General features: G+C 41.1%; 1 protein-coding gene across 1 annotated transcript in view; it reads left to right on the top strand.

Moving 5' to 3' along the window:
* The window catches only part of PGM5 (phosphoglucomutase 5), a 170,770-nt gene that overhangs the window by 97,691 nt on the left and 49,239 nt on the right, over positions 1–23,840 (top strand). The window contains exon 7 of the mRNA XM_037165571.2: positions 5,314–5,429. Within this exon, the coding sequence (XP_037021466.1) occupies positions 5,314–5,429 (116 nt within the window). The remainder of the gene's footprint in view (positions 1–5,313; positions 5,430–23,840) is intronic.

The raw sequence follows: 23,840 nt of genomic DNA, 5'->3' as shown, positions 1-23,840 counted from the left end.
GGTGGCAAACACAAGGCCCGAGGGCCAAATCCAGCCCTCTACCTTGTTTTACCCAGCCCAGCACCTTGTTTCTACCCGGCAGCAGCACCAAGCTCTCACTTAACTGTTAAGGAGCAGTTACATTTATACAATCCTAAAATTACATTTGGCCCTTTGAAGGCGACCACAAGGCTGATGTAGCCCCTGGTGAAAAGGAGTTTGACACCCCTGAGCTAGATCAAGAAACAGAGCAGCACGCCTGATGCTCCCGGGATCCCCATTCCAACCACCCCTCCCTCCCGTCCTCCTCCCTCCCTGGCCTGACCCCTGTCACCAAGGACTGGCCAGTTTTTATCTTCATCGAGGTGTAATTGACAAATAAAATTGTAATATATTTAAAACGTATGACATGACGATTTGATATTTGAATATGTTGTGAAATGATCACCACAATCAAGTTAATTAACACAGTCAGCACCTCACATGGTTACTCTTTTTTGTTTTTGGTGAGACTGCTACTTGCAGCAAATCTCACGTATATAATACATATTATAAACTATAGTCACCATGCTGGACATTAGGTCCTCCAAACTTATTCATCTGATAACTAACAGTTTGTTCCCTTTGACAAACGTCTTCCCATTTCCCCTACACCCAAGCCCCTGGCGACCACGGTTCTACTCTCTGATTCCATGAGTTGGACTTTATTACTTTTTTAAGACTCCAGATATAAGTGATACCATGTGGTATTGTCTTTCTCTACCTGTCTTATTTCACTTAGCAGAATACCTTCTGGGCTCATCCATGTTGTCGAAAATGGCAGAATTTCCTTTTTTATGGCCGAATAATATTCCATTGTAGATACATAGTACCACACCTTCTTTATCCATCTATCCTGGATTCCAAGAGCAGCTGGGTATTATGCCTTGTGTACTCGATATAAGCAGTTGTTGTTTACTTGCAAGCTTTAAAAAATTCTATTCCTCAAACCTTTGATTCTCATTTGGTCACTCTGTAATTCTTTAACCTCTTATTTTCTAGAAATGTATTTGTTTCATCTTGATGACATCACTACCTAGAGAAATTCTCTTTGCTTAAAATGCCTAATTTAAGCAAAACATGCAGACATGACTTAATTGTATATTTAGAATACCACAAGGAAGGAGACTGAAAAGTAGATATTTTCTCTTTTGCTATCCAATAGCACACCTTGAATAATAGATATTAGTCAACTGAAATCATACAGAATTTATGGAGGGCATGTCTGGTAGGTGCTATCTTACCCTAGATGGGGACTGGCTGTAAAGGCATAATAGAGGTAGTCTCTACCTCAAAGAACTTCCAGCACATTGGTGGTGGTGGTGGTGTCTGCGTGTTGAAGCAAAGTGTAAGGGAGAGAGCAACATACGCACGGACGACGTGCACGTACCATGTTAGAGGAAGCACAGTGGCAGGAGGGGTTACTGTATGTTTTTGTTTTTTGCTGATTCACACTTTTTAATATCAATGAAAGCACCTGTTGCTGCTGACTGGTGGTGCCTGACCTTCTGGGAAGAGAACGTTGCCAAGCCCAGGAAGAACCTCTTCCAGGGGAAACTGTGTCCCACAGGGATAGTCCCTGCTGTCACAGGGACGCCAGCTATGTGACAGGCCCCATGCTGAGGGCTGTGCAGGGCTCCTCTCAGAGACAGTCCTTCATGGGCTTTTCCAGCCTTCTGGTGGGAAGTCCTCTTGCTGTCTAGCCTAAATGCCTTGGGCTGCTTTTGCCTGACCAGGAAGGGTTATTTGGACTGATTGCAGTGATAGGACAAGGGTCGTCTTAGTTCAGAGAATGGAGCTTCTGCTACATAACTAATCCCAAAATATATAAGGGATCAAACACAGCAAAAGTTAAAAATTCAGTCGTCAAAAGTTAAAAATGGGTGTTTTTGATTAGTAATTCATTCTACGTGAAATATTAATTTAGAGATTCAGATTCTTGTATCTTGTGGGTCTACCATCTTCAACATGTAGCTTCAGGATTGCTGGACTTGTCCCCATGAAACCGGCAGAAGGAGAAAACAAGGAGGATAGAAAGTTTTAGTAGCCAGGTCTGAAAGGGCATTAGTCATTTTTACTTGGGTTTCATTGGCTAGAACGCCACCAGGTGGGCACAGCTAACTCTGAGGGAGGTTGGGAAGTGTAGTCCAGCTGGAGTCTAGGGAAGGAGGATTTGTTGACCACTTCACAGCCTTAGCATCACTGGCTTCATAACAGCAGGGCATCGCAGATTGGTCTGGAGGCAATGTGAAGTCTTTTGAGAGAGACTGGAAAAGAAGATTAATGCAGGTAAAGTGAAAAGCATGAAGGACTCAGACCTGAATTAAAAAAATGCAAGAGCATACTTGAAATGTAAGAGATGGACCAGTTTTCAGGAGCATGTAGAGAACATCATGGGAGAAACTGTTAGAAAAATAGGTTTAGGCTATTTCCAAACTGAAGTCACATGTTTTGAAGTTTTAAAACCCATACTGAGGAGGGTTTTTTTTTCTTTTCCCCTACTGGGGTTCACTCCCACTTGCAGGAGAATCATGGCCCAAATCCATTTTCTTTCTTTTCTCTCATACTTTTGTCTTTCCTAGAAAGTGAGTTCTTGCGTTTGTCTCAACAACTGGGGGGCAGCAGTCCGGGAGAGGGGTGCAGCCCCTCAGCACCAGCAGCTTTATTTTGAGCTTTTGTATCGCCAGGTTTCAGAGGCTTCCTAGGTGCCTCCTGCTGAAAACCAGTACGGAGAACAGTGTCTGCTGAATGCTGTTTGGGGTGGATCCCGAGTTCATCAGGAGAAGGGAGAGGAAATGCCTTCCAGACTCTAGGACATAATCAACTTATGATCAGGATCCTGAAGTTTAATTACCCACATTGTTTTCTCAGGTTGCTTAGCTCCAACTGTGGCTCATAATTATAAAAGTATCCGGTCCTTTAAAATCTACCCTCATCCTTCAGCCTGATGACCTCTTGACAACGATTAATTGGGAAGGGTGGGAACTGGGGAAATCCTTTCTCCTCCCTTCGGGTCTGCCAACTTGGCTTTGAATCTACATGAATGTTGTGGCCAGAGCACATCCATTTCCACAACCTCTGCGCTCACCTCTGCTCATGTTCTATTTGGTAATCATATACATTCATATTTGCTAAATTAATTTTGACCCAGGGTTCTCTATGTGCTGCTGCAGGAAAGCTTCTGTGTGAATTACTCCTCCTTCCTTGAACTTCTGACCATGAAGTTAATGGTTCTGAAAATTTACCTTGGCTCTACAGTTTGGGGAGGATTTGTTTCATTGTTCCTGCCAGGATATAAGTGTAATTGTCTATCCTTCTTAGACCACTGAAATAAAGAGAAAACAGACCCTTTGATATAATACCTGAACATTTAAAAGGTGCTTTTTTTTTCCAAAGCAAACTTAAAAGACACTTAGCCCATATTTTTTCAAGATCCTGAGCTCATTAATTATATATACATTTTATGGAAAGGGAGGTGTTTACTTACCTGTATCAAGAGTTTCTAAATTTTTTCCCCTCTAGCTGGCCACAGACCACATTGAAAGAAATTGTTATATTGTGTTCTCTGTCCTATGTGCATCTTTTTTCTGTTTCTTCTTAAAAATTTTTAATTGAATTGAAACACCCATTTCTTGTTCCACTTATTTTACGCATTCATCAGTTGATTCTTGTATGTACTTTGACCAGGGATCTAACCACAACCGTGGCATATCAAGGCAATGCTCTAACCAACTGAGCTACCCAGGCAGGGCACCTTCCTCGTTTTCACCAAGACACCCTCACTGGTTCCTCCCCATGGCCGTCTTCTACACTTAGGGCCTTCAAAAAACTAAGCCTTGCTCATGGCAGGCATTTGGTGTCTTTCTTTTGAGTGCTTGCAAGTGAGAAAGGTAAAACTCTCCAGGCCAGTGTCTGTGGTACCAGATCATTCCCCAGCATGCTTTGAGATCTGTGTACCTCTTGACACATTAAAACATCTGCAAGGCAGCGTAGTGTAGGGAAATAGAACCGTGAGAAGAGACTGAGCAGACTTGGGTCCACATCCCAGCTTTGTCTTTTACCTCCGTAAGACCTGAATAAACCAGTTGATTTCTTTGATCTTTGAGCCTGAATTTTGATAACATTGATTAGTTTTAGTTATTTTCGAGCTGTATCTAAATGAAACAGTACAGTATATATTTGTTTGTTATTGGTTTCTTTTACTCAGTGTTTGCGAGATTCCGTTAAGGTGTTGTAAGTAGTAATAGTTCTCTCAGTATTGCAAATTATTTGTTCATTCTACTTTGATGGACATTTGGGTTGTTTCAGTTGTCATGAATTTGGATTCTATGATAATTTTGATAAAATCTTTTACACATTCTGTTGAGTAATGTCACACAGTGTGTTCTCCCAGAAGCAGCTTTGAGAGAGATTTGCTTAGAGGAAGTTTATTTCTTCCTGCCATCAAGATCAGAGTTGCCTCCAAGATCAACACCTACGGGGAGTGAGAAAGGAGGGTGGGACACAGAGGGAAGGTGGCCTTCAAGGCAGTCACACAAGGGTCTCAGCCAACCCGCGGGGAGCTCTAGAACTGACATGGCCCACAGAGGTGTGCCAGTTACAGGCAAGAAGGCTGGACCTTTACGTGTCCCTCATTCACCAGTCACTGGATGTGGACTTACCAGGGAAGTGCCCATGACTTTGAGTGAGACGGCTCTCTTTCACAGTAGGGGGGCCACATCTGTGAGCTGTCATCCATCCACATTCCTAGAAGCTGGGGATGGGGAGAATGAGCGTTCTAGTCCTAACATTCCTAGAGTGTGTGTGTGTGTGTGTGTGTGTGGGGAGGGTGAAGCTGAGCAGTGCACCACAGTGTCCATTACATGTCATCAGTAACTTCTAGGAGTAGAATTGCTGGTTTATAGAATATGTGCACATTCCTCTTTAGAGGATACTTTCAAACAATATTTCAAAGTGTCTGTACCCAAATACCACCTTAATTTAGATTCTCAGATTTCCAAATGGGGTCTTACCACAAAGATAAAAGCACATTTATAGAAGGGAAACATAAATGTGAGAATCTTCTATACATTAACTTAATATAGTCTATATTATGGGGAAAGCAAATGTGAGAACCATTGGAGTAGGCTATTTATCATTCTCTACCTTATGATCTGACATCCTGAAAACTGTCAGTATTGTTCTGGATGTTTTGAAATGTAATTATGTAATTAGTACATGCTAAAGACTTTCTTTTGTGCTCAGAAAAGAAAGGAGATATATGAATTGACTGTTGCCTCTGATTTCATTTTTCAGAGTGGCCAAATCGATGAAGGTCCCTGTGTATGAGACCCCAGCTGGATGGAGATTCTTCTCAAACCTGATGGACTCGGGACGGTGCTCTCTGTGTGGAGAAGAGAGCTTTGGCACTGGTAGGCTTTGTTGCATTGATGTTCCTGGGAGGGGTGGCTGTAGCACTCTGTGACTCCGGTGTGGAGATCTGTAAGCCCACTGTGAACCAAAGGCTGGAGGAACAGTTAGAGGCAAATAAATAAATAGGAAAGAAATACACTTGGTAGAATATGTGTTATGATACTCTTACCTCAACTGCCCATTTCTTCTTCTTTTTTGTTTTTAACTTCCATTTATTTTAAAAAATTTGCTGTTATGGACATTTTATTTTAAAAAGCCTGAGTAGGGAAAATATCATATTGAATTTCCATGTGCTCATCAGTTAACTGCAATCATCATCAGCTCATGGTCAATCTTGCTTTATCTCTGGCCTCCCCCACTGAGGAAGCCCTCCTTCCTGATTATTGGAAGTGATCCCTAGTGAATCTTTAAGTAGAATGACCATTGAGAAAAAAAGTACATAAAGTACTTTTAGGCATGATAAAACACATTATCATGCCTAAAATGTTAAAAAAGAAATAATTTCTTCTCTCAGTATTTTAAATGTGTCACTTTATGGTCTTCTGGCTTGCTTAGTGTCCAAAAAGTGGACTCTAATTCTTACTTCTCTCTTGAAATTCTCCCAACTTCCACCTCTGGTTGCCTTCAACATTTTCTTTTTATCTTTTGTTTTCAACAGTTAAATTATACTATGTCTAGGTGTGTGTATTTTTTTTTAAACTGTGCTTGGGTATATCTCAGATTCTTGTTTAGTGTCTTGCATTAATTTTAGAAAATTCTCAGCCAGTATCTTTTCAAGTATATTTCCCCCCATTCCTTTTCTCTTCCTCTGGGACTTTAATTATACATATGTTAGATGAATTATGACCATATGTTGTTTCAGAGCTCTTTTATCCACTGTTTGGTTTTGTTTACTTTTTTCCTTTTGTGTTTGAATTTGGGTAATCTTTACTGACATATCTTTAACTCATTGGTTGTTTTTCTTAGCTGTGGCCAGTTTACTGATGAGCTTACTGAAGGAATTCTTCACCTCTGACATCATGTTTTTATTAATAGCATTTCTCTTTGACTTTTTAAAAATAATGTTTCATCTTTCCAAAGAAATTTTTCTCATATATGTTGTTTATAGGAAAGGAAGTTCAAAAAATCCTCCTAATTTATTTATTAAAAATGTGTATTTATTCTTACGTGTTTAAACTTTGTTCACCTTCAAAATACTCTCCATTTGATGTGATACATATATGGGGACAATTTTTCCACTGCTCAAAAAAGTTTTTGAATTTGTTGATTTTGATGCTTTTTAGTGTTTCTCCTGTTTTTTGTTTCACTTCTTCCACATCGGCAAAACAGTTCCCTTTGAGGACTTTTTTTCATCCAGGAAAACAAAAAAAAAGTTACTGAGGGTGATATCAGGTAGATAGGGAGGGTGCGGCAAGGGGGTCATGCCATTTTGGTCTAAAACTGCTGAACATTCAGCACAGTGTGGGCAGGTGTGCTCATAAGTCACCTACCATGAAATGGGCAAATGGGTTAAAAAAGTCTTCAACCAAACATTCAAAGAAAAATTAACATCTATCCTCAAACTATTCCAAAAAAATTCAGGAGGAGGAAAGACTCCCAGACTCTTTTTATGAGCCCAGTATTATCCTAATCCCCAAACCAGGTAAAGACACAAGAAAGAAAATTGCACGCCAATATCTCTGATGAACATAGACACTAAAATCTTTAGTAAAATACTAGCAAATCAGATCCAGCAATACATGAAAAATGTCATACACTATGATCAAGTAGGATTTATTCCAGGGATGCAAGGATGATACAATAGTCATAAATCAATAAATGTGATACATCACATAAACAAAATGAAAGACAAAAAAACCACATGATCATATCAATAGAGGCAAAAAAAGCTTTTGATTAAAATCCAGCACCCATTTATGATAAAAACACTTAGCAAAGTGGGAATAGAGGTAGCATACCTCAAACTATGAAATACCTACTGCAAACATCATACTCAATGGGCAAAAACTAAGAGCATTTTCCTTTTCCTAAGATCAGGAATAAGACAAGGGTGTCTGCTTTCACACTTTTATTCAATATAGTACTACAGGTCCTAGCCACAGCAATCAGACAAGAAGAAGAAATAAAAGGTATCCAAACTGGAAAGGAGAAAGTAAAACTGTCATTAGAAAGGAAAAACACGATAGCATGCATAGGAGAAAACCCCATAGACTCCACCACAAAACTATTCAAACTAATAAGTGAATTTGGCAAATTAGTGGGTTACAAAGTCAATATTCAGACATCAATGGCATTTTTTAATGTCATCAATAAACAATCAGGAAAAGAAACTAAAAAAAAAATCCCATTTACTATAGCAAATACAACAACAAAAAATAAAGTACCTAGGGATAAATTTAATCCAGGAGGTAAAAGACCTGTACTTGGAAAACTACAGAACACTAAAGAAAGAAATTGAGGAAGATACAAATAAATGGCAGCATATACCCTATTCATGGATTGGAAGAATTAACATTATTAAAATGTCTATACTACCCAAAACAATATACAGATTCAATACAATTCTTATTAAAATACCAATGGCATATTTCATACATCTGTAACAAATACTTAAAATTTTTATGTGGAACCAAAAAGGCCCTAAATAGCCACAACAATCTTGAGAAAGAAGGAAAAAGTTGGAGGGATCACAATACTTGGTATCAAACTATACTACAAGGCCATTGTAATCAAAACAGTCTGGTACTGGCATGATAGTAAACATACAGATCAATGGAACAGAATAGAGAGCCCAGAAATAAACACATGTCTCTATGGCCAATCAATATTTGACAAAGGGAGCATAAGCATACAATAGAGTAAAAATAGCCTCTTCAATAAATGGTGTTGGGAGAACTAGACTGGTACATGCAAAAAATGAAACCAGACCACCAACTTAACCACATACCAGAATAAACTCTAAATGGATAAAACACTTTAATATAACTCATGATACCATAAAAGTCCTAGCAGAAAACATAGGCAGTAAAATTTCAGATGTCCTGTGTAGCAGTATTTTTGCTGATATATCTTCTAGGGCAAGGGAAATAGAGGAAAAAATGAACAAATGGGACTACATTCAATTAAAAAGCCATTTTGATGACTAGAGAAAACATCATCAAAATGAAAAGGGAACCAAGTGTATGGGAGAACATATTTGCCAACAATATATTGGACAAGGGTTTAATCTCCAAAATATATAAAAAATCCATACAACTCAAGGACAGGAAGACAAACAATCTAATTAAAAAATGGGTGAAGAACCTGAATAGACAATTCTCCAAAGAGGACACACAGAGGGCCCATAGACACATGAAGGTTAAAGTCACTAGACATCAGAGAGATGTAAATTAAAACCATAATGAGATATTACCTCACATTTGTCAGAATGGCCATCACTAATAAATCAACAAACATCAAGTTCTGGCTAGGATGTGGAAAAAAGGGAACCCCAGTGCACTGATGGTGGGAATGCAGTTTGGTGTGGCCACTTTGGAAAACAGTATGGAATTTCCTCAAAAAACTGAAAATGGAAATGCCTTTTGACCCAGTGATTTCATTGCTAGAAATATACACTAAGAATCCCGAAACACAAATTGAAAAGAACTCTTTCACTCCTATGTTTATAGCAGCACAATTTATAGTAGCCAAATACTGGATACAGCCTAAGTGCCCATCAATAGATGAATGGGTGAAAAAACTGTGATACATTTACACAATGGAATACTATGCAGCAGAAAGAAAGAAGAAGGAACTCCTACCCTGTGACAGCATAGATGGAACTGAAGACTATTATGCTGAGTGAAATAAGCTAGGTGGTAAAAGACAAATACTATATTATCTCAATTATGAGAAGAATCTAACAAACAAAGTAAACTAATGAGCAAAACTGAACCAGAAACATGCAAACATGGAACAGATTGACAGCTGCCAGAGGAAAGTGGGGTCGGGAGGAATGGTGGAAAGAAGGGGAAGGGGTTAGCCAAAGAACATGTATGAATGACCCATGGACATGGACAATAGTGTGGAGATTGACTGTGGAAGTGGGGGTAGGCTGGAGAGAAGAGGGCAAAGGGGGGAAAATTGGGACAACTGTAATAGAATAAACAAGAATAAGAAAAATAAAAAGAGTCTTCAAAAAAAATCACTGAGGCCAACACAGCCTCTCACAACAATGCCAGCTGGTGCTCTGATACAGGTGGGTTCCTAAAACCTCACCTACTGGGGGAAGCCGGTACTACAGGAGCCTGTCCTCTAGAAGGTAATTCCGGTTTTTTTGGGTCCTCCCTCATACGTGTTTATATGTGATGTTTATCTTTTTCAATAGATCATGTAAAATATTAAACATAGTTATTTTAATCTCCCTGTCTGATAGTTCTAATATCTGGTTTATCTTAGTTTTTGGTTCTCTTGATTACTTATCTTGATAAAGCAGTGGTTTACTCTTTCTTGTTTTCCATTCAATTTTGCATTGAATGTTGGATGGTATGTCTATAAGAAGAGTAGAGACTCAAGCGAATAATATTTATACACAGAATGGGCACAGCATGTCTTCCATCAGGCCATTAGTGTACAAAGTTAAATTAATTTAGTAAGGAGTTGAGCTGGATTTGGATTTTATTGTTTCTATTACGATGTTTAGTGTTCCACAGGCTTCAAATTCTTCCAGAAGTGGAATATTTTTTACTATGAGTTGAAAGCAAGGATAAGGTGCTGGAGGAGATTTTTTCGGTGTTTTTGTTCTATCCTTAGCTTCCAGCAGTTACTGTGTATGTGTCATGCAAAATAGACTTCTATCACCCGGGACTACAGTGTCAGCTGACCTCTTCTTAAGATTAGTGTGGAATGCTGGGTAGAAATTTTCCTACCCTCTCTCCAGGAGCAAAAGTTTTTAGTTCAGCCTTATTCCAGTAGTAGTGGGTCCTTGGGATGAGAAGGGTCCAGTAGCCTGGGCCCTTGGGATGAGATGGTTTGCAGCTCCTACATTTATGAGCTTGAGGCTTGTGTGTCCTCTGAAGGAAAGGGCTAGGGAACTGGAAGGGCTTCAGGCTTGCTTCTCAGAAGCAGCTGATCCTCTCCCACATGCCAGAAAGTTTGTTTCCAAACTTTCTTGTGAGCAGCCAGTGACTTCTTATTATTCACTTATATGGAAGCATCCTCTTTCTCCTGTGCTCTGCCAAAAGGGAGACTGTTTTGTGTCTTGTCTCTCCTTGGAGGGGCTCATCCTTCTGTAATTCACTTTACTTTATTGCCTTGTGATTTTGGATCTCTAATGAGTTCAAGAAAAGTTATGGTTTTATAAGTTTCCAGGCCTTTTATTGTTACTGGGAGTGACATTCTTTTGCAGATTTTCATATCCTAAACAGAAGTGCAGAAGTGGAACTGTGAAAGTAATGTCTTAATAATTTTTTCTAGTCTCCCCACTTCCTACAACATAATAGTTTTTTTTTTCCAATTAGAATCCAAAAAGTCTTACATTATCACTAGTTGATATGTCTTAAGTCTCTTTTTTAAAAAAATATTTACTTCTTAAAAAAATTTTTTTATGGTTCAATTACAGTTGCCCCATTTTCCCCCCATTGCTCTCCCCTGCCCTACCCTGCCCACCCCTCCCCCCAACATTCAATTCTCTGCCCCCCACCATTGGCTTTGTCCACAGGTCCTTTATACATGTTCTTTGAAAACCTTCCCCTCTTCCCCACAGTGTCCCCCTTCCCCCGCCCTTCTGGTCACTGTTAACCTGCATTTTTCTCCTCTACATTTTTTCCATATAACTTATTCATTGAAGAAACTGGGTTGTATATCCAGTAGAGCTTTTCTGCTTCAATTTTAATGTTGATGTCCTCATTTTCTTTTCTAATTTGCCTGGTCCTTATATAAGGAGAAGCTATTGATTAATGTATGCCTTTTCTCTGGTTTTCTTTCAACCACCTTAGCCCATCCCATTATTAATTTGAGCACTTTCTTTTCTAGAAACTCTATCTTCTCTTAGGATTTTTTCCTTAGGAATACAATTATATAACTAATTTTTGTTTTATAATATTTATAAATACTTTTATATTTTTCATATTTTTATTATATTTCCATATTTTATTGTATTAGCTACAATCTTCAAATAATATTAAGTAATGTAATAGTTCATGATTTTAGTCAATATAGATTTAATATTTTATTGTTTAGTTTGATGATTGCTTTTTAATATTGGTGAAATCTTTATCATATATGCATAGATTTTTTTTCTATTCTCATTTTATTTAGAATCTTATCAGAAATGGCTGTTGGATTGATCAGGCACCCTTTCAGAATCTAGTGATAATATGTTTTTCTCCTTTATTCTATGAATCTAATAAAATTCTGTGATTGATTTGGTGATATCAGACCAAATGTTGTCATAATGCCAACAACATTTCAGCTGTGTTCGGGTTCCTGAGAAATTTCTTCCTGGGGAATTTTATCCTATTACCAAAATCAGTCAAACCCAGCAGCCCTGCCGTTAGTGGTGGGGGAGGGGTGGCCTCCTCTTTGTCTCCCGGGAAGCAGAGCGACCACATGGAGCTCTCTCAGGGACCACTGCCTGCACTCAGAATGCACGAGCGGCGGCTCTGCTTAGCACAGTCAAAGGACTACACTCTCTCTGCTGAGGCCTAAGTCCACAGCTTCCTTCCTCTTTGGTGTTCTTTGTGTTGAAACCAGTGACTGACTCAAAAGTAAATCCCAGACTATATATTGTACATAATAATTCTGCCCACTGACTATTAAAATAACACAGATATAACAACTAAAAAGGAAAACTGGTAAGTCCAGGCTATGCCTCCTCCTCTGTCTTCACCTTCATCAGCATTTATTGAGTGCTTACAATCTACCACGTAATTTTAGTTTTTAACATGAAAGGATAAAATATGGCACATGTAAACCTTATTATACCCTCAGTAATAAATATTTGCATACTTCAATTTAACAAACATTTACTAAGTACTGACATTGTATAAAGCACTGAATTATATGGTATATAGAATACAAAATCGTTAAGACCATACCCCCCCAAAACTAAAGATCTTTAGAGTACGTAATCAGAAAGATGCACAGGTGATTATTACATAAAGCAGAAACTTTGAAGTTTCATGAAAGAGGAATAGACAAAATACTATGGGAGATGAGAAAAGGAGAAAATGCTTTGGGATGGGAGATTCGAAGCTAATTCCATAGAAGAGATGCAGTTGGCCCAGTTCTTAGAGAATGGAAAGTATCTGTGCACATGAGGATGAGAGGACAGGGACGTGCCAGGTGGAGGGTGCGATGTCAAGAAAGGAACAGTGATGAGAGAGCAGAGGGACGTGTGTTGTGAGCAGCTCGTTGTTCAGTTTGTCTAGAGCAGTGTTTTCCAAATGCACGGATTAATCAAGACTCATGTGGGGTAATGAGATTAGTATCATGTCATGAAGAGTTTAAAAGATCTAATTTTTAATCTCTTAAAAGAGGCTAGAAATAATCAGAATGCATTGCATTCAGCAAAAGTAAATGTTATTTCGAGAACTATATAGATATAAATATGCACACAGGTATCTGTGTGTATAGTAGGTCTCCTTGTAAAATGTGTTTATTTTTAGTTACAGCCAGAGATGTTGGCAAGCTTTTTCTGCAAAGTGGCAGATAGTAAATATTTTAGGTTTTGCAGACTAAGAGGCTACAGACGGTCTCTTTCACAATCATGTGGTTCTGCCACTGTGGCACAACAGCAGCCATAGACAAGACATCAACAAACGAGCATGCTGAGTTCTAATAAAAATTTACTTACGCAGATAGGCCTAAGTCCAAATGTGTTCCATGGACTGAAGTGTGTTCACCTCTGACATCTAGGGTAGGGTGGAGACGGGAGTGTCAGGAAACAGGGCTGGGAACGTGAGTGAGGAGAAGCCAGTTTCTGAGGCCCTTTGCTTGCCTAGCTTAGAGGCTGGCACTTGACACAAGCGGGGATAGGAAACCATGGTGCACAGGAGGGAGTCTTGCTTGCACTGTTCAGAGAGTTTTGCTTTCCGACAGCTTTGCTGATTGCAACATGTAGGCTGGACTGAAAGGGAAGTTTAAAGTTTCTCATTGTTATGTTTGTCTATCATTTTCCTTTCAAGGAGCATAAGAGATTTTTCAGTGTATAGAAGAGCCCTGAAAGTACTGCTTCCTTCACTACGCTTCAGGTTCAGGTGACACAAACATGACTTGACACACGGAACTCCTGATCCCAAGAAGTGGTTGAGTGCTCTACCCAGGGCCCCCGAGCCTGGAAAAGACCTCCTCGTGAATTAAATTACCATTGAACCAGGTCTCCTCCCACACAGTACATATTGCTTTCCACCGCCGATCAGTCTTTCCGATGAAAGCATGACTAATTCAGTCTTTCTAGCCCTCAACAGTAAATGACTGTGAGAAGGCCTGAGAAACTGGACCACTCAGTCTTGGAAGGAGAAAGTTGCTTCATTCTGCTATTACACCTGGCTTTATTAACGCCAGTTCTCGGAGAGCCATGGGCTGGTTGCATCAGAATTACCTGCAAACCTTGCTAAAAACACAGATTTTTCTATCCTACCAATACTTGGGATTCCTGGCAGATTGGGGCCCGAGAATTGGCATGGTAAATAAGTATCCTTGTATCATTCTGATTTGCAGTCAGGAGAAAGCATTGCTCTATTGAGAATCAGTATTTTTGTTTTCCATCAGACGTGGTAGAGTGTGCCTGAGATGCCGCTTTAGGTGTGATCCAGGAAGTCTCGAGGCCCAGGAAGGTGAGGCTGATGATCATATTCAAGACCCTCACTTGCCACATACGGACAAGTCTTCTGGCCACTCTGACCCTCACTTCCAACCTGTAAAAGTCAGCTGATCACAGGCACTTCCCTTTTACCTTAGGAAATAGTTTTCAGAATCAAGTAATTTACCTAATCAAGGGAGAAAAAGTGGAGAGATGGAAAGGTTTTAGAGCTGAGACTGGAGAGAAAGACACTTTTAAAATTTAGCCAGACTGTTTCCAGAGCAGACTGTTTCCAAACCTTTTCCAGTGTCCCTGAAGTTGGGGCTGGGTACCAACTAGAAAGATGACTTAGTGCCAGGAAAGCTTGAAATTATGGTTCTGCCTCATGCTCTAGAATGCCAAGCTTTTCATCCAAGATGAGCAGAACACATCCAGGGTAGAAATTTCCCTTGCTGGCTTCTGGAGTACCCAGACCTTTCCAAGGCAGTGAGCTGGTGCTCGGATGCGATGCTGTTCAGCTTTCTCTCCTATGGAGAGGTCCAGTTCCCAGGCGACGGGAAACTGGTATTCATTGCTCTGCCAAAGAACCAAGGTCATTTAAGAAGCCAAATCATCTTTTGTGTTAGGGACAGGCATTCACCCACTTCCTGGGAAGGGCCCTGGAAAACTGCTTTACAGAGAGAAAGGAGAACCTTTTATAAATCCTCCCATTTCAATGGCAGAAAACTGTTCATCTTAATAGCATTCTGGCTACTTTGATAACGTTCTGAATGGGAAGAAATCTGAACTTGTTCCATATACAAAAAGGGATGTACTGAAATACCAAAACTAAGATCTAAGCCAAAAACTGTGAGGTTTTTTGTCATTTGTTGATGATGTTCTACATCTAGCTTCCATCGTTGTCTTCAGTCCTACAATTTGGGGAGTGTACGAGTTGTCACAGCCCAGAGTTCGTCCCTTTACAGTAAACTCTGAAGCATTGCTCTCTCTGTGAACATCTGGATAAGTTCCAGGCTTGACTGCCACCTTGAGTATCACTATTACTTTTATTATGTTTTTTTAAAGTTAATGTCAATAGCCATACAAATTTGCTAAGTAAAATCAGGCAATGCAACAATTTTTATTGTTTGTAAGAGACTGCTCTCTGTTGAGTTTTTCACAATAATAATGATCTTTTTAAATGAGCACTAGAATGTGCTGGGATACTGCTAAGCCTTTTGTATACATCCATCTCTTTCTGAAAACTTGGAATGGAATCCGGGTTTCCTGGCACCAAGATAACTTGCTCATCGTTGTCACACCAACTTTTCCACTGGACTCTAGAGTACAGCCTGGTGCTCCTGAAATTGGCCGTTGTTTATATCTGCCCAGTCTCTAGTGCAGAGGGAAGGGGCCCGGAGTGTATATTCCACGTCACGGGAATTCTCAAGCACCTTTCCAGTCTTTTAAGATTTGCTGGGTCCCTCTGCTTGCCATGCAGAACTTGAAGGTGCACTGAGGACAGGGGCCATGCCTACCTCATTCCGCTCTATTTCCCAGATACATGACAGGCTTTGAGTGTTTGCAGGATGGATGCAGGGGTGGGAGGGAGGAAGGAAAGGAAGAATGGAAGGAAGGCTGGAATGATAGATGGAGGGTGGATGAATGAAAATGTAGAAGGAAGGAAGAAACAAAGACTTTCCATTTTGGTGTTTCTTCCTTGCACTTTTAGTAGTTATATTTTTATCATTCTGAGTGAATGTATTTCTGGAGATCCAGGCAGTAGAGTATCCCACTATTTGGGAGGATTCATAAAAACAAAAACACACAAATATACACCAGGTGGAAGGGGATGAGGATGGATGTTATAAATTACAGTAAAATCAGAATCATATAAAATTTTTAAATTAAGTTTTGGTATTTTCAATCATAATATAGCTAACAAAGCACTTCTAGGATGACTCCTTCCACAAATGTGAGCTAATGAACAGATTTTAAATTTCAAATAGTGTTAAGTATTTATAATATGTTTAAATAATTTGATCATTTCCTGTGTGAGGGTTGCTGGCAATTACCTGTAAATAACCATGTTCAGCAGTGGGCTAGGTTCCAGCTTTAGTGACTTTTCACATATACTAAATTGTTACAGCATTTAGCATGGATTTTCTCTGCTCTATTGTCTTTTGGTTTATATAATTGACTTATTCCCTGGTTGTTTTGTGGAGGGATTTTTATCTCCCCTAGTAATTATACAGTTTATACACTTTCAGGGCCATGCCTCTTCCTTTATTTACATTTCACACATGAACGATGCACAGCCTAACAAGATCCGCTTCCCAATAAATAGTGCTACAGAACAAGTATGGAATAGATGTGGCTGTCTCTTATTCATATAATTGTTTTATCAAATGTTGTATCTTTTCAAAAAGGTAAAATAAATGAAAGCTTTAGTCCATTCCCCATCTTAATGATCATGAGCTGTACATTTGGCTCTTTCAATAACTGTCTAGCTCTGTGGAGAAAGAAGCCCATGTATCTGTGGATGTCAGATTATTGAGGTTCTACCACATTTCTTTCGTGTGTGGCCAGCCTGTGTGGATTTGGCTGGGTAGCAGATGTGACGTGGGGAAGCAGTGTCAGTGCTAAAGAGAGTGGAGCCTCTGCTGGGCTGGTTGAAACAGGCCATGTGCACATGTGCAGTTTAATACAGGCCGGCCAGAGCACAGAGGTGCCGTGATTGACATCCCCAAGTGCCTTCTCGTAGAGTCCGGAAACTGAAACTCCCTTCTGGACCCTCTACAGACTATCAGTTCCGGGAAACAAGCTCCCTCCCGCTGTGAGAAGACTGTCTTCATCATATTAGATCTTTCCTTGGGGTCTCCATGGTCCCAATACCCCTCAGTTCATTCTCCAAGCTGATGAAAGGTGGCAGGAAGGGGTGTCGTGTGACACCTAAGTGTGGGGCAGAAACAAAGGAATGGGCCTCTGAGGCTGTGTCCGCACTTAGTAGTGCATGCATTCTGGGACTGGGATCCCGGGGAACCGTGGCCCTTCGCCACAGACTGAAGAATTCCAAACAGTCTGTCTTTTCGGTGTCTGCCAAGGGACGTTTAACAATGGGGCCCATCCCTTTGGGTATTTAAAGACACAGTCCCTGAAATTGTGCTTTGAGGCTTCTCCACCTGCTCTCTGCTGGTTCCCAGGAAGCCCCACTGGGTAGTGACTGCATAGTTTCGTGGTGCAGTCTCGTGGTGCAGACCTTACACCCACTGCAGAGATTCCTTGCACTGTTATGTCCAGTCCAGGAAGAATTCTCAGAGTTGTGTTGTTCCCATCGACAGTGGTGAAAAGGAATGAGAGGAGATGTCTCAGTGAGAAGGTCCCACTGTCTCTCACCTTCCTGTGCTGGTATGGTCAAGTGAGAGAAGTGTATCAGCTGGCCAGCCAAGATAGTGTTATGCTTTCCCCTCCTCTGGGGTGGATGGCTTGACTGCCCTAGGACGTGTTAGGATGAGATAGTGCTAATATGTATTATTTATCAATTAGCTCCTAAGTAACAGGTGTGATGCTTAGGGCCTTGCATATATTATGTCACTGAGACTTCTCAGCAATGGACCACACTACCCTTATTTTACAGATGAGGTCACTGAAGCTTAGGGAGGAAGGTCAAGCCACTGGCAAGATCGCATTGGATTCAAACTTAATATCACTGGCTCAGCACAGTACCCTGCTGCCTCTGTTTAAGGAAATGCTGAGGGGTCATTTTCTCCCATCTGGTTCTTCTAGTAGATGGAGGTGGGAGGGATGCAAGGGGACTTGGGAGACTTGTGTCAGGGAAACAGCCCAGCACCAGGAATTGACAGGCCTCGCCCCAGCCTTGACTTCCCTCTCTGTGGTTGACGAAACTTCCTTACAGAGACCACTTCAACTTCTCGAGGCCTAAGTTTCCTCACTAGAGGGATGATCTGCAAAGTTTTGTCTAATGTAACGTTCCACATAGCTTCTAGCTAGCTACTTGTAGTGAGGTGTGAATCTGATGAATCATAGTGAAGTTCATACTGGAGTTTCACTCACTCATTCATTCATTCATTCATTGAGCATTAACTGTGCCCCTCCTGTGAGTCGGGACCAGGGTAGAGTGATGAGGAATTGCAGACACAGGCCCTTCTCTCACGAAGGTTACAGGGTCTTGCTGTGCTCAGGATATTAGCCAAAAGTCCTGCAGCATTTTTGTGCCAAACATTATTGTTATTAATAATTATTATCCTCATTGTCCTCATGATCGTCATCACATTCATTGTTGCACAGTCTTGTTATTGGGAGGTGTTGCCCACAGCGGAGGGTGGGCTCCCTCTGTCAGGTGCTGCCTTTCGGAGCAGTAAAGCCTTTCTGAGCTGCCAGCCAGCTCTGCCCTGCCTACGTGCAGCATAGCTTTGTGCTCCAACTGGTGAAAATATTAGAGCATTTATCTTTTAAAAAGCACTTACTTTTTAATGTGTGGAAAAATGAGTTTTTACATGAGTCTTGCTGTTTGGCCAGCTAACAGGGTTTGAGGCAGAGAAGAAAATAACTGTCTCAGTTCTGTAGTGTGTTCTCTAATCTCAGATTCACCTGCAAGGTGTGTCTCCCACTTTTTCTCTCATAATTCCACTATCTTTTAAAAAATAAATGCTTGTTTTGAGTGGATAAGGAGAAGATGGGAAGAATTTTACTGCAAATTAATAAAAACTTAATTTGCAAATGAAAAGAGTAAATTGATACGAAAGGAGAAGTAAAGAGAAATCTGGCAACTTTCCTGCTTGTCTAGAGTGAGAAGGAAGAAGGGCAAACTTACTACCTGAATCTTCGGAAGGGCTGCCTCTGCTCCATGTGTGTGAGGCATGTTCCCCGCTTCCCTGTGACGCCCACGGCCCGCAGTCACACCGGGCTGTTTCGGTAGTCGGGAAGGCCACGGGGGTCCATGCCAAACTGCGCACTTAGTCGCTGTGTGACTTCAACAAACAACCTAACCTCAATATCCTATCTGTAAAAAGGAGCTATGAAATTGTGAAAAAGTAGATAATAGATGTTTAAAATACTAGGTTCAGTGCCTGGTGCTTTGCTATTACTCTTCTAAGAATGGAATTTATCTCAGTTAGCAATTCTGCTTCAAGAGCAAGTTTTGCGTGTCTATTTCCTGTGATTTCTGGCTCCAGGAAATGTGTGTGCTCAGGTTTGTCTTGAATGCGCACATATCGTCAAACCCATCAGAAACCTCTTTGAGTGAGTGAGCGGCTAACCATCCCAGTTTGCCTGGGACTGAGAGGTTGCCTGGGACGTGGGATGTTTAGTGCTAAAATCAGGAAAGTCCCAGGCAGACCAGGGTGAGTTGGTCACCCCCTGACCAGCAAAACCCTCACCAGTTTTCCAAACAAAAAGGGCAGGGAGAAACCGGGACACTGAAGCTGACTCCAACGAGAGTCCCTGCCTCAGCAAGGCCAGTGACATCTGTGAACTGGAGACCAGTGTCTACTTTTCTCTAACATTAAATTTAAACAAGAGGAGGAAGAGGCGTAATTCCCTACTTCTAAGTGATCTGCCCCCAGTAGGGGACTATTTTGAGTACCCTTCATGTAAAGCAGTGGCTTTACATGTTTGGTTGTACCGTGAGAATCACCCCAAGGAACTTAAAAAGAAAATACTGATGACTGGCTCTCACAGCCCAAAATTCTGAGCATTGGCATCTTTTAATAAGTTCTTTAGGTGATTCTCATATGCAGCCTAAGTTGAGAATCACTAACCCACATTCCAGCTTGGAGTCGACAGCAAGTGCAAAATGATTTCTATTTTCCCGATCAACACATTCAGACTTGTCTGATCTGAGTGGTGGCTTGACCTGCCAGTAACCTGCGTGATGTTTGATGGAGCTGATTTGCCCCTGCTGGGATTTGCATTTGAAGAAAGTTCAAATGGATGCCTGAGGCAACTGAGGACTCTTTTTCCTTTTCCCCTTTTCTTTTGTGAGATCACTCTACTTAGTGGTGTCCTGCCAGCTCAAAGCAATAATGGTTTTAAAGCTTGAGAGAATTGGAAGTCCAATTTGGGTAGAGGGGGAACAGGAATGTTTCTAATGAGAAAAAATAGCCTTTCTTTTTGTACCCATTTTTGCTGGAATCATGGCAGGAAGGAGCTGAGCACCTTCCTTCTGGTATCTAGGCGGGAACAGCTGCTTTTCTGGGTCGTTCACCTCAGGCGGGGCTGGCCAGGACAGAGGAAGGCAAGGTGAGTGGAACTTACAGGCTTTGGGAACATAAGTAAAAGCTCCTTGCGGTGTCCTCAGTCAGGTGGCAAACTCTGGCTGCACCACCAGCCAGGAACCCAGAAGAAGCAAGCTACAAACATTATAATGATGCTATTCAGTCTTAAAAAGAAATGAGCTATGAAGCCATAAAAATTCACAGGGGAACTTTATGCATGCAACTAAGTGAAAGATGGGAAACTGAAAAGGCTCCGTATGGTCTGAGTCCAACTATATGATCATCGGAACAGGAGGAACTATGAAGGGTGGCAGGAAGACTGGTGGTTGCCCGGGGCTGGGAGGGAGAGAAGGGAGGACAGGCCAGACACAGAAGGTCTTTAGAGCAGTTAAACGGCCCTTTGTACTCTAATAATGAATACATGTCATTACGTACTTGTCAAAACCCACGGAATATCTAACACCAAGAGTGAACGGTAATGTCAGCTGTGGACTGGGGGTGATAATGATGTCGGGGCAGGTTCATCAGCTGTAACGGACGTCCCACTCTGGTGGGGGCCATTCGTGGTGGGGGTGGCAGTATTTGCCTGGGACAGGAAATATATGCTAACTCCCTATACTTTTTGTTCAGTTTTTTAAAAACTGCTTTAAAAAATAGTCTATTAAAATTTTTACTGACAATGACATGGATAAATGCTACAGTAGAAGAATTTTTTTTCTGGGATCTCATGTTTTAAAGACAGAGCAGATGTGAATGTGTGAGGTGAGGAACTTAAGAAATATCTTATTTGCTTTTTTCCCCAAACAACTCTTTAACTGTTCACAGAATGTTGGGATTTTGCCTGGGAAAAATGAGGTGAAATGCAGGCTGGGGAACCCCCTCTCCACATGAGGTCAGCAACAGTAAAAATGGTCGTGGGGGCTTTTGATATGAATCTGAAGCTTCATCCCCTCTATGGGGGTCTCTGTGAGACAAGTAGACCCTGTCCCCCAAGCCCAGCTTCCCCAAAGGCCAACTTTGACAGCTCAGATGTGGCTCTCCTTCCTTTCCCATCCAGATTTTCTGAAGCCTAGCAGAACACCCTGATCCTAACCCTAAGACCTGAGAGCCCCAAGGAGAGGAGGGGATCACTCAATCTCTATGCTCTGAAAAGCTCTGTTGTTCAATCTAAAAAATGGGATCGATCAGTTCAAAGTTTAACACCTGTTCATAAGTGGTATTGATCCCTTTAATACCCCAGCTAGCTCTTGGTAAATGGAATTCATGTTTTTAAATGTGAATTTCTATATTATTGATGGCTTAAAATTTTATTTCTGTCTTATTATGAAAATAATGCATGTTTATTGTGGGAATACATCAGCAGCAGAAGAAAAACACCTGCGATTCTGCCACTTCGGAGACAGCCATTGCTAACGGCGTGGGGTATAGCCCCTCCAAAGCACACGGAGAGCATCCGGGGGAAACATCTGTGTATTTGCAGCATCAATGTCTCCGCCCCACCTCAAAGAGCTGCAAAGAGCACAGTTAATTTTACTTGATCGTTGGTCCCTTAGGAATCTTGGCAAATGTTTCACTTGTAAGGCAAGGATACCAAGCCAAATCACAATCTACTATGCAGTTGGCTACAAATGGTTGAGGGGGTTTTTTAATTCGGCTAAAAGAACTTTTTGTCTCTTCACGACTAAGTTTTGACATCTTATCTCACAGTTAATAGCTTCTAATGGTTGTCTCTCCAGGTAATGTAATCCATCTGGAGATGTGAGGTATGCAAAGCCCATGTTTTTAGAACAAAAGGGTATTTTTCTTTCACCAGTAAATAAAAGTGATTATTTTGCTATAAAAGGACAAAAGGCTTTAAAATTATTTCACTGGGCAGTTTCCTAGAATTTTTTTTTTTTGGCACTTGACCATGGAGCTAACCTACCACCTTCCAAACTTCTTCCATTTTTGTAGCAAAGAATTCACTGAATGAGCCTAGAGTAACTCCATGGTGGGATGATTAAAACCCAGGGCCCTCTTAATCAAACATGTAGTTTGTCATCAGCAGACAATGGTGGGTGTGCAGAAGAACTGAAGACATCCTTTTTCTCCCTTAGCCGCCTCCCCTGCCCACTCAAGGCTGTACGTTTTCCTTTCCGAGGAACAACATTTAACACTGTAACTATAACCAGAAGGTATCAAAGATGCTTAATGTAACTAAGGCATTTTCCCAACATTTTCAAGATTTAAACAGCTCTGTGACATCAGGTCTCCTTTTTTGATTTTCTCTATATGTTTCATTTCCCTGAAACCCAGGAGAACTGTTGTCTACTCCGATTGCTCCATTGCAAGAAGAAATGGTCCACCCCCTGGTCCCAGTTGCCCTCTTAAGACATTTCTATTGCTAGAGACAGAGGATAAAATTGTATGAATAATTGAGGTCGATTTGCCTCAAAGTGTGTATTGAGGAATCAGCACCATTGTTGGTGCTGTATGTGAATTGCTAACAACAAGATCAATAGCAACAGCAACTTCTGGTGACATCTCAGTCACTGTTCTAAATACCTCGGGGTGCTTAGTTGCTTCATCCTGATGGTAACCCCATGGGGTAGAGGCTATTACTGTCCCTATGTTGCAGGTAAGGACAGCAAGTCACACAAAGGTGAGTAGCTGAGCCAGAATTTGAACATGAACAATTTGACTCAAGAGCCTGCCCTCTGAACATGATTAAATTGATATGACAACTTCACAAGATTGGTGATGGTGTCCCCATGTTACAGATGAGAAGTTGGAGGTCAGAAAGATGATCATCTTTGGAGTAACTCCTCATACCTGGGAAGCAGCAGAGTTTGGTTGAAAACCCTAGTTCTGGAGCCTCCCCCATGTCTCTCCCTTATACTACATTTTTCAAGCAACAGTGTATGTTCCTTTGTATTCAGGGCTTCATTCTCATCGGAGGGAGCTTAGGATTGGCCGATACGCAGATGCTTAAATGGGCCTACAACACATACTTCTGGGCTCTTTTTGTACAGGAAGCTGCTTGTTTAGACTGTACTCATTCATGTGAATGCCCATGAATCTGCATCTCTTTCTGTATCAGTAGTTGTAGGGTTAAGCTTTGCAGTTTATTTCTGCCTTCAGGATGTTGTGGCTCTTGTCCCTCTGCTTGGAACGCTTTGTCCTGAGATCTTAGCATGACTGACTTCTTCTCTGGTGTCAGCTCAGATGTCATCACCTCAGAGGGGCTGACCCTGACTCCCTGTATTAGTTTCCTAAGGCTCCCATAAGAATTATCACAAAATGGGTGGCTTAAAACACCAGAAATGTATTACTCTTTCATAGTTCTAGAGGCCAGAAGCCCAAAATCGAGGTGTTGGTAGGGCTTACTCCTTCTGAAGGCTCTAGGGGAGAATCCTTTCCCACCTCTTTTAATT

Source organism: Artibeus jamaicensis, unplaced genomic scaffold, assembly GCF_021234435.1.
Source record: "Artibeus jamaicensis isolate MK-2021 breed Jamaican fruit bat unplaced genomic scaffold, CSHL_Jam_final scaffold_1964, whole genome shotgun sequence".
NCBI lineage: Eukaryota > Metazoa > Chordata > Mammalia > Chiroptera > Phyllostomidae > Artibeus > Artibeus jamaicensis.
The sequence above is the reverse complement of the archived record's forward strand: the minus strand, read 5'-3'. Positions and strand labels throughout refer to the sequence as shown.